Source organism: Pan paniscus, chromosome 6 (assembly GCF_029289425.2).
Source record: "Pan paniscus chromosome 6, NHGRI_mPanPan1-v2.0_pri, whole genome shotgun sequence".
In the NCBI taxonomy this organism is placed as follows: Eukaryota; Metazoa; Chordata; class Mammalia; order Primates; family Hominidae; genus Pan; species Pan paniscus.
In genome coordinates this window covers 145353735-145368918 of record NC_073255.2, presented here as the reverse complement: position 1 = coordinate 145368918, position 15184 = coordinate 145353735, and the positions used below count along the sequence as shown (strand labels likewise).

Here is a 15184-nt window from a genome sequence, read left to right as displayed (position 1 = left end):
TTTGTTTTGTTTACCGTTATTTAGAATTCTCTCCTTTCCTTCTCATCTTTACACGTGATGAATTCCCTTTTAAATTTGGCCAGTTTTTAACCTCTTTTTTTTTTTTTTAAACTTCCCTCAATTTTATCTCACTTTGTCTTTCATTCACATGGTACCTTCTGTTACAGTCCTTTAAATATTTTGCTTTTTCTAATTACAAAATAAAACCTCATTATAAATAATTCAGACACTAGAAAAGTAAAAAGTAAAAACCATTCTCATTACCTTTTGGTCCCATGCCTTAGTTCATAAGAATAAACAAACAGGTGCTTATCCTTTCAGAATCAATATGTGTATGTATATGTGTGTCCATAAGATTTCAACTGCATATGTAGATTTTCATTTTTTAATTTCTTAATATATGTGTGTGTGTGTATATATACATTCATGTGCATATAGCTTATATAGAACTGCAGATTGCTTTTTTTAAAACACTTTTTTAAGAACAGTTTTTAGGTTCACAGGAAAATTGAGAGGAAGGTACAGACGTTTCCATATACCTCCTACCCTGACACACGCATAGCCACCTCCATTATCGGCATCACCCACCAGAGTGGTACAGTTATTATAATTGATGAGCCTGCATTCACACGCAGTCCCCCAAGTTCATAGTGTACATTTGGGTTCATTCCTGGTAGTGTACATTCTGTGGGTCTGAACAAATGTATAATTATATTTATCCATCATTATGATACTATACAGAGGATTTTTAGGGCAGTAAAAATACTGTCCTCTGTCCCCTACCCATTTATTCCTTCTACACACTGCTTTTGGCAACCACTGATCTTTTTACTGTCTTCATAGTTTTGCCTTTCTAGAGTGTTATACAGCTGGAATCATACTGCTATGGTCCGAATATTTGTGCCTCTCAAAATTCATGTGGAAATCATAACCGCTAAGGTGATGGTATTAAGAGGTAGGTCTTTGGGAGGTGATTAGGTCAGGAGGGTGTAGCCCTTAGGAATGAGATTAGTGCCCTTCTAAAAGACAACCCATAGAGCTAGTTAATACCTTCTACCATGTGAGGATACAGTAAGAAGACAGCCATCTGTGAACCAGTAAGTGGGCCTTCAGCAGATACCAAATCTGTTAATACTGATCTTGGACTTCCCAGTCTCCAGAACTGTGAGAAATTTTGTGTGAAATAAATTTCTACTGTTTATAAGCTACCTAAGCCAGGCATGTGTACCTGTAGTCCCAGCTACTTGGGAGGCTGAGGCAGGTGGATTGCATGAGCCCAGGAGTTCGAGGCGGTAGTGAGCTATGATCATGCCACTGCACTCCAGCCTGGGTGACAGAGTGAGACCCTGTCTCTATAAAACACACACACACAGACACCCCATATTACATATATATGTAAGCTCCCCAGTTTATGGGATTTTGTTGTAGGAGCCTGAACAGACTAAGACACAGTATGTAGCCTTTTCAGATTGGCTGTTTTCACTTAGTAATATGCATTTCAGGTTTCTTACGGTCTTTTTATGGCTTGATAGCTAATGTCTTTGTAGCACTGAACAATTTTCCATTGTCTGTCTGTAGCACATACACATACCGTATATTGATGTACCACAGTTTATCCATTCACTTACTAAAATACATCTTGTTGTTTTGAAATTTTGGCAATTATGAATAAGGCTTCTGTAAACATCCTTGTGCAGATTTTATTATGGACATAATCTTCAGCTCCTTTGGTTGAATATCGAGGAGTACCATTGCTGGGTCATATGTTAAGAGTATGTTTAATTTTGTAAGAAGCTACCGAACTGTCTTTCAAAGTGGCTGTACCATTTTGTGTTTCTTCAGCAATGAGTGAGAGTTCCTTTTACTTTACATCCTCACCAGCATTTAGTGTTCTCAATGTTCTGTATTCTGGCCATTCTAATAGATATGTAGTAGTATCATGGTTATTTTAGTTTGCATTTTCCTGATGACATATGATGTGGTACAACTTCTCATATATTTATTTGTTATCTATGTATCTCCTTTGATGAGGTGTCTGTTACGGCCTTTGGCACATTTGTAATTGAGTTTGTTTTCTTGTTGTCGAGCTTTAAGGGTTCTTTGGATATTACGGATGACAGCTCTTTATCAGATATGTCTGTTGAAAATATTTTTTCCCAATCTCTGCCTCGTTGTCTTATTCTCTTGACATTGACCTTCACAGAGCAGAAGGTTGTTTTTCTTTTTTTTTTTTCTTTTTTCTTTTTTTTTTTTTTGAGACAAAGCCTGGCTCTATCACCCAGGCTGGAGCACAGTGGCACGATCTTGCCTCGCTGCAACCTCTGCCTCCTGGATTCAAGTGATTCTCCTGCCTCAGCCACCCGAGTAGCTGAGATTACAGACGTGCACCACCATGCCTAGCTAATTTTTTGTATTTTTGGTAGAGATGGGGTTTCACCATGCTGACCAGGCTGGTCTTGAACTCCTGACCTCGTGATCTGCCTGCCTCAGCCTCCCAAAGTGCTGGGATTACAGGCATGAGCCACCACGCCTGGCCAGAAGTTTTTAATATTAATGAAGTCTACCTTACCAATTTTTTCTTTCGTGGATTGTGCATTTGATATTGTCTCAAAGTCATTGCCATTCCTAAGGTCATCTAAGTTTTCTCCTATGTTATATTCTAGTTTTATACATTTGCATTTTACATTTAGATCTGTAATCTGTTTTGAGTTAATTTTTTTCTTAGGTATAAAGTCTGTGTCTAGATTAATTTGCATGCAGATGTCAGTTGTCATTTGTTAAGAAGACTCTTTTTGCTCCATTGTATTACCTTTGCTCTCTTGTCAAAGATCAATTAACTGTATTTAATTGGGTCTGTTTCTGGACTCTCTATTCTGTTCCATTGATCTATTTGTCTTTTCTTTTACCAATACCACATTTTTAAATTGGATTATTCTTTTCTTATTTGTATGTGTTCTTTTTACATAGTGGTTAAGAACCCCTTCTATGTTATATGCTGTAGTTTCTTCTAGCCTGACTTACTTGATTTAATGAGCACTTATTACTTAGGTAGTGAAATCTTTTTCACATGGCTATCAGCAGCTCTAGTCTGGAAATTCTTTCATATCCTGTAACTGTGTGGCTTCAGCATCTAGCACCATGTCTGGTATAGATTAAGTATTCTATAAATCGTTTGCAATGAATAATGTATAAGACCTGACCTTTTTCTTCAAGGAATTAAAGTCTAGTGTCACATAAAGTAGTCCAGAATTTAACAATGAGGAAGGGAAAAAAAAGCATAGTATCTAAATTGCATATTAAATTATGTGTTGTACAACGGAAGACTTATCTATTGGGAAACTTCCCTAAATTAGTTCTTTTCCCTAAACATTCTATTCCTCATTTTCTTTTTTTATTTACCTCTATACTGAAAGTGAATTATTTTCTATTAGCTTAAAAATGAATTTTCTATCAGCTATAATAGGAATATTTTGTCTGCTTTTTTTGAGACAGCTTGCTGAGTTTAGTCCAAATAGTCTTGTGTTTTCTGTTATACCCAATTTCAATTTTTAACGTGAATTCTAATTTTTTTTTCTTGCCATTTCAGGTAAGACCATGAATTATGGCATTTCTTAAATGAAGCATTCAAGAAGTGAGAGAATGTCATAGAAAATAAATGGTTTTTAAGTTATGTCTATTAATCTGACTGTAGATATATATATTTACCTCCTTAGTAATGCAAGAAGTGTTTGTGGGAAGCAGAGAAGCAAGCAACTGTATTTCTTGTTCTCACCTAAGCATTACTGGAGGATAAGCCACATCAGTCTACAAAGAGGTTTTCATACAAACATAATAAGATGTAAATGGACCAAAAGTGAAGCACATTCTTGCAGTAAGCACTGTTACTCTCCAAGCAACCATGGTTTACATATTGGGATTTTGAAACTTAGCACTTCTGCTCCCAAGGGACTTACAAAAGTGAACATTTGTATGTCCCGTATTAAAAGTACTTTGAACTCTGTTTCAAAGGCTGTTTTTGGCAATCAAAATGAAATGATTTCACGTTTAGCTCAATTTAAGCCAAGTTCCCAAATTTTAAGAAAAGTATCGGATAGTGGCTGGTTAAAACAGAAAAACATCAAACAAGCCATCAAATCTCTGAAAAAATATAGTGACAAATCAGCAGAAAAGAGTCCTTTTCCAGAAGAGAAAAGTCACATTATAGACGAAGAAGAAGATATAGGTAAACGCAGTCTTTTTCATTACACAAGTTCTATAACCACAAAATTTGGAGACTCATTCTACTTTTTATCAAATCATATTAATTCATATTTCAAACGTAAGGAAAAAATGTCTCAACAAAAGGAAAATGAACATTTCCGGGACAAATCAGAACTTGAAGATAAAAAGGTAGAAGAGGGGAAATTAAGATCTCCAGATCCTGATATCCTGGCTTATAAGCCAGGCTCAGAATCTGTACATACTGTGAACAAGCCTACAAGTCCTTCTGCGATACCTGATGTTCTTCAAGTTTCAACTAAACAAAGTATTGCTAACTTTCTTTCTCGTCCCACGGAAGGTGTACAAGCTTTAGTAGGTGGTTATATTGGTGGACTTGTCCCCAAATTAAAGTATGATTCAAAGAGTCAGTCAGAAGAACAGGAAGAGCCTGCTAAAACTGATCAGGCTGTCAGCAAAGACAGAAATGCAGAGGAGAAAAAGCGTTTATCTCTTCAGCGAGAAAAGGCAAGTTGTTCAGTGTGCTTTTCGGTTCTATTACTTTTTGTCAAATTTATAAGTTTTATTTCCTAATGAGAACTAAGAAGCTTTCATTGTTCTTTAGAGCAGTTTTGTATTCTAATCATATCTATTTAATATGTCTTTGTAGATTATCGCAAGGGTGAGTATTGATAACAGGACCCGGGCATTAGTTCAGGCATTAAGAAGAACAACTGACCCAAAGCTCTGCATTACTAGGGTTGAAGAACTGACTTTTCATCTTCTAGAATTTCCTGAAGGAAAAGGAGTGGCTGTCAAGGTAATTTCTAATTTATTTAATCTAGTTTTGTCTTGGAATAGAAATACTAAAAAAAATCTAAAATGGGGAAGGCAAAGCCTTTCATTTTTCCATTTGAATTTTGCGGTTTTTATTATACATGTGATATATATTCAGTAATTACCCTATTTATTTTGTGACATACATTATGCTAATCAATTCATTTTATTTTGTTAGCACCAATATGTATACTTTGAAATTAAACATTTATAAAATAGAAAATAATCAGTGTATTAGTTGAATTGCCTAACAGCTGCCAGATTTTTCTTTAGTGCAATGTAAATATTTATACTATGTAACTGTTCTTTTAAGATAGGAGACATAATTCATATGTGAGGCTGTTGTTTTTATTCCATGGTCCTTTCGTATTTGAAAGTCTAAAAATTTTAATGACCTTACTCATAATTGAATTAGTAATCATATTAAGTAAAACAATGAGCTTTTCTTTGCCTCAGTTTTTTCAACTATAAAATAATGAAGATAATTTAGACCCATTTAAACGGACTATAAAATATGACTAATGTGATTGAGTCTCTTTACATCTATATTATTATTTGTAATATTTAATGAAAAATTTGAAAATATCATAATGATAGATACTGCTTACATTTCATTAGAAATCTATTAGTGCTTATTTTTAGCTTGGCATTCAGAAAATTGTTTTAACTTAGAACACATTTATTCTACTTTTTAACAATTACCTTGTTGAAAAATTGTCTTTGAATAATGTACCCATCCTTACTTGTGTATTGTATAACACATACATTATTATAGGTAGCTTCACTATTTTATGGTCCTATAATTTGGGATTATATTTTATATTTATATAATCTTACATAAAATATAAGATTCTCAAATATACATATGCTTTTAAGTATATTTCACATTTCAGTGATATACTGAAAGCAAAGATCTTAAATAGAATTACATACTGGCTTAGTCCATTTGGGCTGTCATAATAAAATACCTTAGCTTGGGTAATTTATAAACAACAGAAATTTATTTCTCATAGTTCTGGAGGCTGGGCAGTCCAAAATCAAGGCACCAACAATTTGATGTCTGGTGAGAGTCCCGTTCCTCCTAGACAGCAGCTTCTCATGACCTACCTACATGGCAGAAGGGGCAAGGTGGCTCACTTCAACCTCTTTTACAAGGCCAGTTGTACTACTGATGGATTTCTGAGTAGTTTTCAGTTGCAGTTTAAATAGTCTTGCTAATTGAAACTCTGAGGACTCTTTTATCTTGCATAACTAATCCCAAATCTAAGGACCTTTCAATACTATGAAAAAATGTAATATAGGAATATATATTCAGATCAATTATGAATAAAAATCTAGGTAGTCTGAAAAAAGTTGTCACCCTTCCCTTAAATAATCATCTGAAAAACAGTGAACTGGACAAATTGCATATAACACGTCAGCATGTACACTCTAGTGTGAACTTTTCCAGCTAAACTTTTTGTTATTATCAAGAGTTGAGCTTTTTAAAAATGATAGAATTTTTATAAAACATCTGTATGAATTTTACTTTTTTATGTGTCTACCATATTTAAGGTAGCTAAATACAGGGAATTATGTCTGATACATAATGCCCTAAAAAAAAATGAGTTACTTATTTTGTATGCTACATTTATGGCAGCCACATTTAGGGAACTGTCTGTGATAATTTTTTCATTGTTTGTGATGAAGGTGGTCTCCTTTCATTATGTTTTTTAATTAAAAAGAAGAACTTTGACTGTTTAGAAAGAAGGCAGCACAAAGCATTGTAGGGAATTAGAAGAAAGAAAAGAAAAGAAAAGAAAAATAATATATTTTACCCTCAGATTACCACTGTAATGTAATAGAGTTTATTTGTGTTCATTGGATTAAGCTTCCTTAAGCTCTAATAGCAAACAACACCGAAATCTCAGTGACTTAACCAAACAGTTTTATTTCTGGCTCATGCAAAGTTAACTGTGGGTTTGGGTGACTCTTTGGCACAGTGAACCTCCGTGTGGTGGTTACTTAGATCCTGTCCTGTTGTCTGTATTTTAATTGAGTCTTCCTCTATGATTTCTGTGGCAAGGAAATAATATTTCAGCAGAAGTTGCCACAGGTTTCTTCTACTCACAATCTGTTTATCCTGTCCGATTGCATGGGCCTGAAAAGTACAACCTTCTGTATGCTTGGAAGGGGAAGCAAACTGTGTATTGGTGAACATTAGTAATGTCTGCACAGTATTCCTTCAGAAATTATTCTATGCACATATATACCAAAATAAACTCATTCTGTATATGTTGTTTTATAATCTGGTTTTTTAGCATATAATGTATACCTTTCTATATCAGTAAATGTCCCTTTATCCTATACCCAGTTTGAAAATGTTATTTATGTAACTGATTAGATCCAAATGAGGGTTCAGTCCAGATCACACATTGCATCTGACTATTTCTCCAAGTCGCTTAAAATATAACGCAGTCCTTCAGCCACACCTGCTTCACCTGCACCTTTAAAACTGATTTAATTGAAGACATTAGGCTGGTTAACAGGCAGAAAGACTCGCTTTCTGGATGTACCTGCCTTCTTCCTTCTCAGTGTTATTTGAAGTGTTCCTCTTTCCTTTTCATTTCCTGAATATTGGAATTTAAATATAATGGCTTGATTGAGTTAAACATTTTGTTGTTAGAGCACATTGTAGGTAATGTCATGTGCCTCATAATGCATCATATCAAGACACACATGACAATTAGTTGAACAACCATTAGTAATGCTAAGGATGACCACCGTGTTAAAGTGATGACAATCTGCTTCTCATTGGACAATTGTGCTAGAAGCATTATCTCATCAACCATTAACCTAATCATTTCCAGAACTAATAATTTCATTAGAGTTGCAGAATGACCAATGTCTAATTCTGTTACTCCTACATTATAATTGACATTCTTCTGTAAAGAAGAGCCTTCCTTCATCAACTGAAGCTATTTGGGTATTCTCAAAGGCAAATTTTACAAATTTTACAGGAAAGGAAAGAGAAATACTTAATTTATTTGTATTTAGTTACCAGTTTTCTTTTTTTTTTTTTTTTTTCCAATTTGAGAGCAGGTACTGTTTATTAACCAACCAGCTTAGAGAAATAGTCATGGTAGACACCTTAGTTCATTCTTCTAATAAGCCTGTTGATCTGGTCCTCCCTGTTGCCAGCATCTCCACCTTCTACAAAATGGGTGGTCTTTTTCTCCATTCCACCTCGTGGAGAAGACAATTTGAAGGGCCACAGGAAGTTATTTGCCTCTTTGAAGCATTTTCCAACAGTATAGATCTCATGAATCAGATCCTCCATGCAGATGATGCCGTATTTACCAAGAGATCGAGCAATCAAAGCGTTATCTGTCCAAGCAATTCGCTTCTTATTGATTTTGCCATAACCACGCTTGTAGATTAGTTCATTTACTGACTTCAGATTGGGGTACCCCCATGCAATATATGGCTCTACAATCCTCAGCATGTTAATCGAAGCCTTGTTGAGCTTCACAAAGGTTCCATTGAAGATTTGACGAAGGCGAAGAAGCTGCAACACCTTTCGGACCTTTGGGCTCACGCCACTGATACCTCTGATTCTGATGACAAACGCCAGTTTGGGTTCTGCAGGTACAAAGTAGTTGCCAGCTTTTCTTGCCATCCTCGCCATTCGAATTTCAGTTCTGTACATCTGCCTATATTCCTTGTGATAGTGCTTTGCTTTTTCATAGATAAGCTTCCTCCTTGCCTTTCGAAGCATCTTTTGGGCAAACTTCTTTCTCAGGCGCTTGATCTTCAGCTCTGAGAAATTCCTTCGCTTTTCCTTAAGGGTTTCTGGCACAGCAGGAACCTTCTTCTTCTCTTCTACACCCACCATGGTTCCAGCCGGAAAAAGAGCTAGTTACCGGTTTTCAAAGTAAGGTGTTGCTTTAATAGCTGCCTCAGTGATTAAATGAATTTTTTTGCACCTGTAAAAAAATATTATGGACTCCTTGTTTTTCTAAGTTAAATGTGTTTCTTGTTCTTTTTTTGAGAGACAGAGTCTCTGTCACCCAGGCTGGAATGCAGTGCCACAGTCTTCACTCACTGCAACTTCTGCCTCCCAGGTTCAGCCCAGCTCAGCCTCCTGAGTACCTGGGACCACAGGCGTGCACAACCACACCCAACTAATTTTTGTATTTTTTGTGGAAAGAGGGTCTCACCATGTTGCTCAGGTTGACCCCGAATTCTTGGGCTCAAGCAATCTGCCTGCCTTGCCTCCCAAAGTACTGCGATTATAGGTGTAAGCCACCTCACCCAGCCTGTTTCTTTTTTTTTTTTTTTTTTGAGGCAGAGTCTTGCTCTGTCACCAGGCTGGAGTGCAGTGGTGTGATCTCGGCTCACTGCAACCTCCACCTCTGGGGTTCAAGGGATTCTCCTGCCTCAGCCTCCTGAGTAGCTGGGACTACAGGCGCCCGCCACCACGCCCAGCTAATTTTTGTATCTTTAGTAGCGATGGGGTTTCACCATGTTGGCCAGGATGGTCTCGATCTCCTGACCTCAGGTAATCCACCTGCCTCGGCCTCCCAAAGTGCTGGGATTACAGGCATGAGCCACCGCTCCCGGCCTCACCGAGCCTGTTTCTATGATCTATTTTCTCCCCTTCTCTTTTTTAAAATGCTGAATTTGTCACAAGGATTCATACATCCTTTGGGTTTATTAAAAAAATTTTTATAAAAATATTATATATAGAGAACAACACAAATCGTAAGTTTACAGTTCCATGATTTTTCACACATGAAATACATCTATATAACCACCACCCTGAATGAGAAACAATCTTATCAACACTCCAAATACTGTTCCCAAAAAGGTTGATCAGTTTTTCAGAATTCTAGCAGCATAATTTAGTTGTGCCTCTTTTTGCATGTTCTATGAATTATACAGCATGTGTTCTTACATGTCTGGTTTTTTTTTCACTCAATATTATGTTTGTGAGAACCTTCTATATTGTTGGGTATACTTTTCATTTTTCCCTCTACTGCTAGACATTTGGATGGTTTGCAGTTTGGGAATATTTAGTAGTAGTACCTCTGGGTTATATGTTTTGGAGAACATAGGTCTTCGTTTCTTTGGAGTATATACCTAAGAGTACTATTGCTGCTCACAGAGTGAGCATATTTGTAACGTTAGTAGATACTGCCAAATGGTTTTGCATAGTGCTTGTGCCAATTTATTCTTTCACCAGAATTCTATGAGGCCTCTGTGTTCTACTTTCTCTCCAACACTTTATTTTGTAATTTTTTTTTTGAGACTGAGTGTCGCTCTGTTGTCCAGGCTGGAGTGCAGTGGTGCGATCTCGGCTTGCTGCAACCTCCGCCTCCTGGGTTCAAGCAGTTCTCCTGCCTCAGCCTCCCGAGTAGCTGGGATTACAGGTGCGCACCACCACACCCTGCTAATTTTTGGTTTTTTAGTAGAGACGGGGTTTCACCCTGTTGGTCAGGCTGGTCTCCAACTCCTGACCTCAAGTAATCTGCCCATCTCGGCCTCCCAAAGTATTGGGATTACAGCCGTGAGCCACTGTGCCCAACCTTTTTAAATCTTTTTAATTTGAGCAGTTTTGTTGGGTGTTAAGTGATACTAAATTATGGTTTTAATTTTTTATTTCATTGATAGCTATGATATTCAGCATCTTTTCCAGGGTTTATTGGCCATGTTTATACTTCCTTGTGAAGTACCTATTCCAGATCTTGCCTGTTTTTCCATTGGGTTCACCAACTTTTTCTTCATTATTTGTAGAATTTTAAAAATATATTATGGTTGTAACTCACCTGTCATATGTGTGGTGTGTATGTGTATGTCTTACAAATCGTTCTCCTATTCCGTGGCTGACTTCTCACTCTTGTGTTTTTTGATGAACAGATATTCTTAATTTTGTCCAATTTATAAATACTTTTCTTTATAGTTAGTATTTTGTGTCCTGTTTAAGAAATCTTTGCCTATCCTAAAGTCATAAAAGTATTTTTGGCCAGGCGCCGTGGCTCAGGCCTCTAATCCTAGCACTTCGGGAGGCTGAGGTGGGCAGATCACAAGGTCAGGAGATCAAGACCATCCTGGCCAACATGGTGAAACCGCGTCTCTACTAAAAATACAAAAATTAGCTGGGCTTGGTGGCGTGTGCCTGTAGTTCCAGCTACTTGGGAGGCTGAGGCAGGAGAATGGCTTGAACCTGGGAGGCGGAGGTTGCAGTGAGCTGAGATCACGCCACTGCACTCCAGCCTGGCAACACAGTGAGACTCCGTCTCAAAAAAAAAAAAAAAAAAAAAAAAAATATATATATATATATATATATATATATTCTTGTGTTTTCTTCTGAAACCTTGCTTTGCCTTTTACTCTTCTATCTTCTATTCATCTAGAATAGATTTGGTTGTGTGGTGTGTGTCAGAAGTCCTGACTTTCAAAAAATACACTTATCCAGTTGACTCAGCACCATTTATTGAAAAGACCTTTATCATAAATGAGATGTATATATGGATCTGTTTCTAGACACAGTATTTTTCATTTCTGTATTTTTTGAGATGGAGTTTTGCTCTTGTTGCCCAGGCTGGAGTGCAATGTGCAATCTCGGCTCACCACAACCTCCGCCTCCCAGGTTAAAATGATTCTCCTGCCTCAGCCTCCCTAGTAGCTGGGATTACAGGCATGCACCACCATGCCCGGCTAGTTTTGTATTTTTAGTAGAGATGGGGTTTCCACATGTTGGTCAGGCTGGTCTCGAGCTCCCAACCTCAGGTGATCCACCCACCTCGGCTTCCCAAAGTGCTGGGATTACAGGCGTGAGTCACCATGCCCAGCCAGACACAGTATTTTGTTCCACTGGTATATTTGTGTGTGGTTGTGCTGATAGTGCACTGGCTCAATTTTTGCAGCTGTATAAACTTAGGTAGTATAAATCCTCCAACCTTGTTCTTCTTAATGTTGTTGGCATGGCTATTCTTGACATGTTATATTTCTATACGAATTTTAGAATCACCTTATCTACAAAAAAATTTTTAAAAGAGAAAAACATGGTGGGATTGCAGTGAATATGTGGAACAATTTAGGGTGAATTGGGTCTTTGTTGAGTTTCCAAGCCATGACATATGGCATATTTTTTCAGTTATTTGGGTCATCTTTATTTTCCTCCTGTGTTTTAAAAATTTTCAGTGTGGGTGTCTTTATTTTATTTTATTTTATTTTTTTATTTTTTTTTATTGATCATTCTTGGGTGTTTCTCACAGAGGGGGATTTGGCAGGGTCATAGGACAATAGTGGAGGGAGGGTCAGCAGATAAACAAGTGAACAAAGGTCTCTGGTTTTCCTATGCAGAGGACCCTGCGGCCTTCCGCAGTGTTTGTGTCCCTGGGTACTTGAGATTAGGGAGTGGTGATGACTTAACCAGCATGCTGCCTTCAAGCATCTGTTTAACAAAGCCCATCTTGCACCACCCTTAATCCATTTAACCCTGAGTGCACACAGCACATGTTTCAGAGAGCACAGCGTTGGGGGCAGGGTCACCGATCAACACGATCACAAGGCAGAAGAATTTTTCTTAGTACAGAACAAAATGAAAAGTCTCCCGTGTCTACCTCTTTCTACATAGACACGGCAACCATCCGATTTCTCAATCCTCTCCCCGCCTTTCCCCACTCTCCATTCCACAAAACCGCCATTGTCATCATGGCCCGTTCTCAACGAGCTGTTGGGCACACCTCCCAGACGGGGTGGTGGCCGGGCAGAGGGGCTCCCCACCTCCCAGTAGGGGCGGCCGGGCAGAGGCGCCCCTCACCTCCCAGACTGGGTGGCTGGCCAGGCGGGGGGCTGACCCCCCCACCTCCCTCCCGGACGGGGTGGCTGGCTGGGCGGGGGGCTCACACCCCCACCTCCCTCCCAGACGGGGCGGCTGGCCGGGCGGGGGGCTGAACCCCCCCACCTCCCTCCCGGACGGGGCGGCTGGCCGGGCGGGGGGCTGACCCCCCCACCTCCCTCCCGGATGGGGCGGCTGGCCGGGCGGGGGGCTGACCCCCCCCCACCTCCCTCCTGGACGGGGCGGCTGGCCGGGCGGGGGGCTGACCCCCCACCTCCCTCCCGGACGGGGCGGCTGGCCGGGCGGGGGGCTGACCCCCCCCACCTCCCTCCCGGACGGTGCGGCTGGCCGAGCGGGGGGCTGACCCCCCCACCTCCCTCCCAGATGGGGCGGCTGGCGGGGCAGGGGGCTGATCCCCCCACCTCCCTCCCGGACGGGGCGGCTGGCCTGGCGGGGGCTGACCCCCACCTCCCTCCCGGATGGGGTGGCTGCCGGGCAGAGACGCTCCTCACTTCCCAGACGGGGTGGCTGCCTGGCGGAGGGGCTCCTCACTTCTCATATGGGGCGGTTGCCAGGCGGAGGGTCTCCTCACTTCTCAGACGGGGCGGCCGGGCAGAGACGCTCCTCACCTCCCAGACGGGGTCGCGGCCGGGTAGAGGTGCTCCTCACATCCCAGATGGGGCGGCGGGGCAGAGGCGCTCCCCACATCTCAGACAATGGGCGGCCGGGCAGAGACGCTCCTGACTTCCTAGATGGGATGGCGGCCGGGAAGAGGCGCTCCTCACTTCCTAGATGGGATGGCGGCTGGGCAGAGACGCTCCTCACTTTCCAGACTGGGTAGCCAGGCAGAGGGGCTCCTCATGTCCCAGACGATGGGCGGCCAGGCAGAGACGCTCCTCACTTCCCAGACGGGGTGGCGGCCGGGCAGAGGCTGCAATCTTGGCACTTTGGGAGGCCAAGGCAGGCGGCTGGGAGGTGGAGGTTGTAGCAAGCCGAGATCACGCCACTGCACTCCAGCCTGGGCACCATTGAGCACTGAGTGAACCAGACTCCATCTGCAATCCCGGCACCTTGGAGGCCGAGGCTGGCGGATCACTCACAGTTAGGAGCTGGAGACCAGCCCGGCCAACACAGCGAAACCCCGTCTCCACCAAAAAAATACGAAAACCAGTCAGGCGTGGTGGCGCGCACCAGCAATGGCAGGCACTCGGCAGGCTGAGGCAGGAGAATCAGGCAGGGAGGCTGCAGTGAGCCGAGATGGCAGCAGTACAGTCCAGCTTCGGCTCGGCATCAGTGGGAGACCGTGGAAAGAGAGGGAGAGGGGGGAGAGGGGGAGGGGGAGGGGGAGGGGGTGTCTTTTACATCTTCCATTGGAATGATTTTATTTAACTGATTCATAGGTATCTGATATATTTTGATAATTTTATTTTGTTATTTTTATTTCAACATGTTTTTGTGATAATTCTAATATGAACATCAATTCTTGGTTTTTGTAATTTGGTACTGGATTCACATACGTTATAGTTTTTCTGGATGCTGGACATTGTAAGTTTAAAAAATTGCATAAGCTCTAGATTATATCAAATTATATCTTTTTCCGGGGTTTATTTGTTCTTCTGTTTGGCATTTGAGTGGAGCCCTGATAGCCTTAATTCAGTTAGGGTCAAATCTGGATCAAGGCTGTATTACCGTTTGGGTAAGACCTCTAGTTTGCCCTGATTTTTGGGCATATTCTTCCAGGGCTTTCAGTTGAGAGCCTGGTGTGTTCACTTAACCACCATCTCATTGGGTCCTAAAATCTCAAGAATACAAAGCCTTCCACTCTGATTTTCAGAGGTCTTCGGCTTACCTTTCGCCTTCCACACCTCATGATTTTAGAATTCAGCAAATGTCTTGAGGTAAAGCCAGCCATGTGTTTGAAGCCCTTCAGGTCTTCCATTTTTTTCACTCCAAACCCCTTAGATGCTAAACGATCAGCTGGTTTCTCTGTCCTTTATTTGGGGCCCTCTGTCTGAGTCAGACTCACTTTTTTGGTCCTTTACTTTTTCCTGGAATCAGCAAATGCCTCAAGGGAAGAAAAGCTATAGTTTACCAGCTCACTTCCTAGCAATTACTCCTTCTCCAGATTCTTGGCTCCATCTGTTCTTGTTGCTTCAGCAGCTCTCTGTCTGATGCCTTTAAACAGATGGTACTTTTCTTGTATTTCATCAAGATTTTCTTGTTCTTGATGTGAGCGTTGATCTGTAACAGAGTGTTTCATCTTAACCGGAAGTGGAAATTTGCATTATTCTCCACCATTGCTCAAGTCCCTCTAGTGGGGCCTCA

The 15184-nt window shown here is 40.7% G+C and overlaps 2 protein-coding genes across 5 annotated transcripts in view; one reads left to right on the top strand and one right to left on the bottom strand.

Moving 5' to 3' along the window:
• The first annotated feature begins 3586 nt into the window (after window positions 1-3586).
• The window catches only part of PNPLA8 (patatin like phospholipase domain containing 8), a 45107-nt gene continuing 33509 nt past the window's right edge, over window positions 3587-15184 (top strand). For all 4 annotated transcript variants that reach the window (XM_055114830.3, XM_057302946.2, XM_063606339.1 and 1 more), the window contains exons 1-2: window positions 3587-4725; window positions 4868-5017. In XM_055114830.3, the coding sequence (XP_054970805.1) occupies window positions 3670-4725; window positions 4868-5017 (1206 nt within the window). In that variant the 5' untranslated portion in view covers window positions 3587-3669. The remainder of the gene's footprint in view (window positions 4726-4867; window positions 5018-15184) is intronic.
• Window positions 8078-9322, bottom strand: LOC100968901 (large ribosomal subunit protein uL30-like). Its single transcript, XM_034964822.3, has one exon. The coding sequence runs from the start codon at window positions 8906-8908 to the stop codon at window positions 8165-8167; it is 744 nt and encodes a 247-aa protein (XP_034820713.1). The 5' UTR covers window positions 8909-9322; the 3' UTR covers window positions 8078-8164.

Coding starts and splice junctions, on each gene's coding strand:
- LOC100968901 (XM_034964822.3), bottom strand. CDS start 8,908: ATGGTGGGTGTAGAAGAGAAGAAGAAGGTTCCTGCTGTGCCAGAAACC.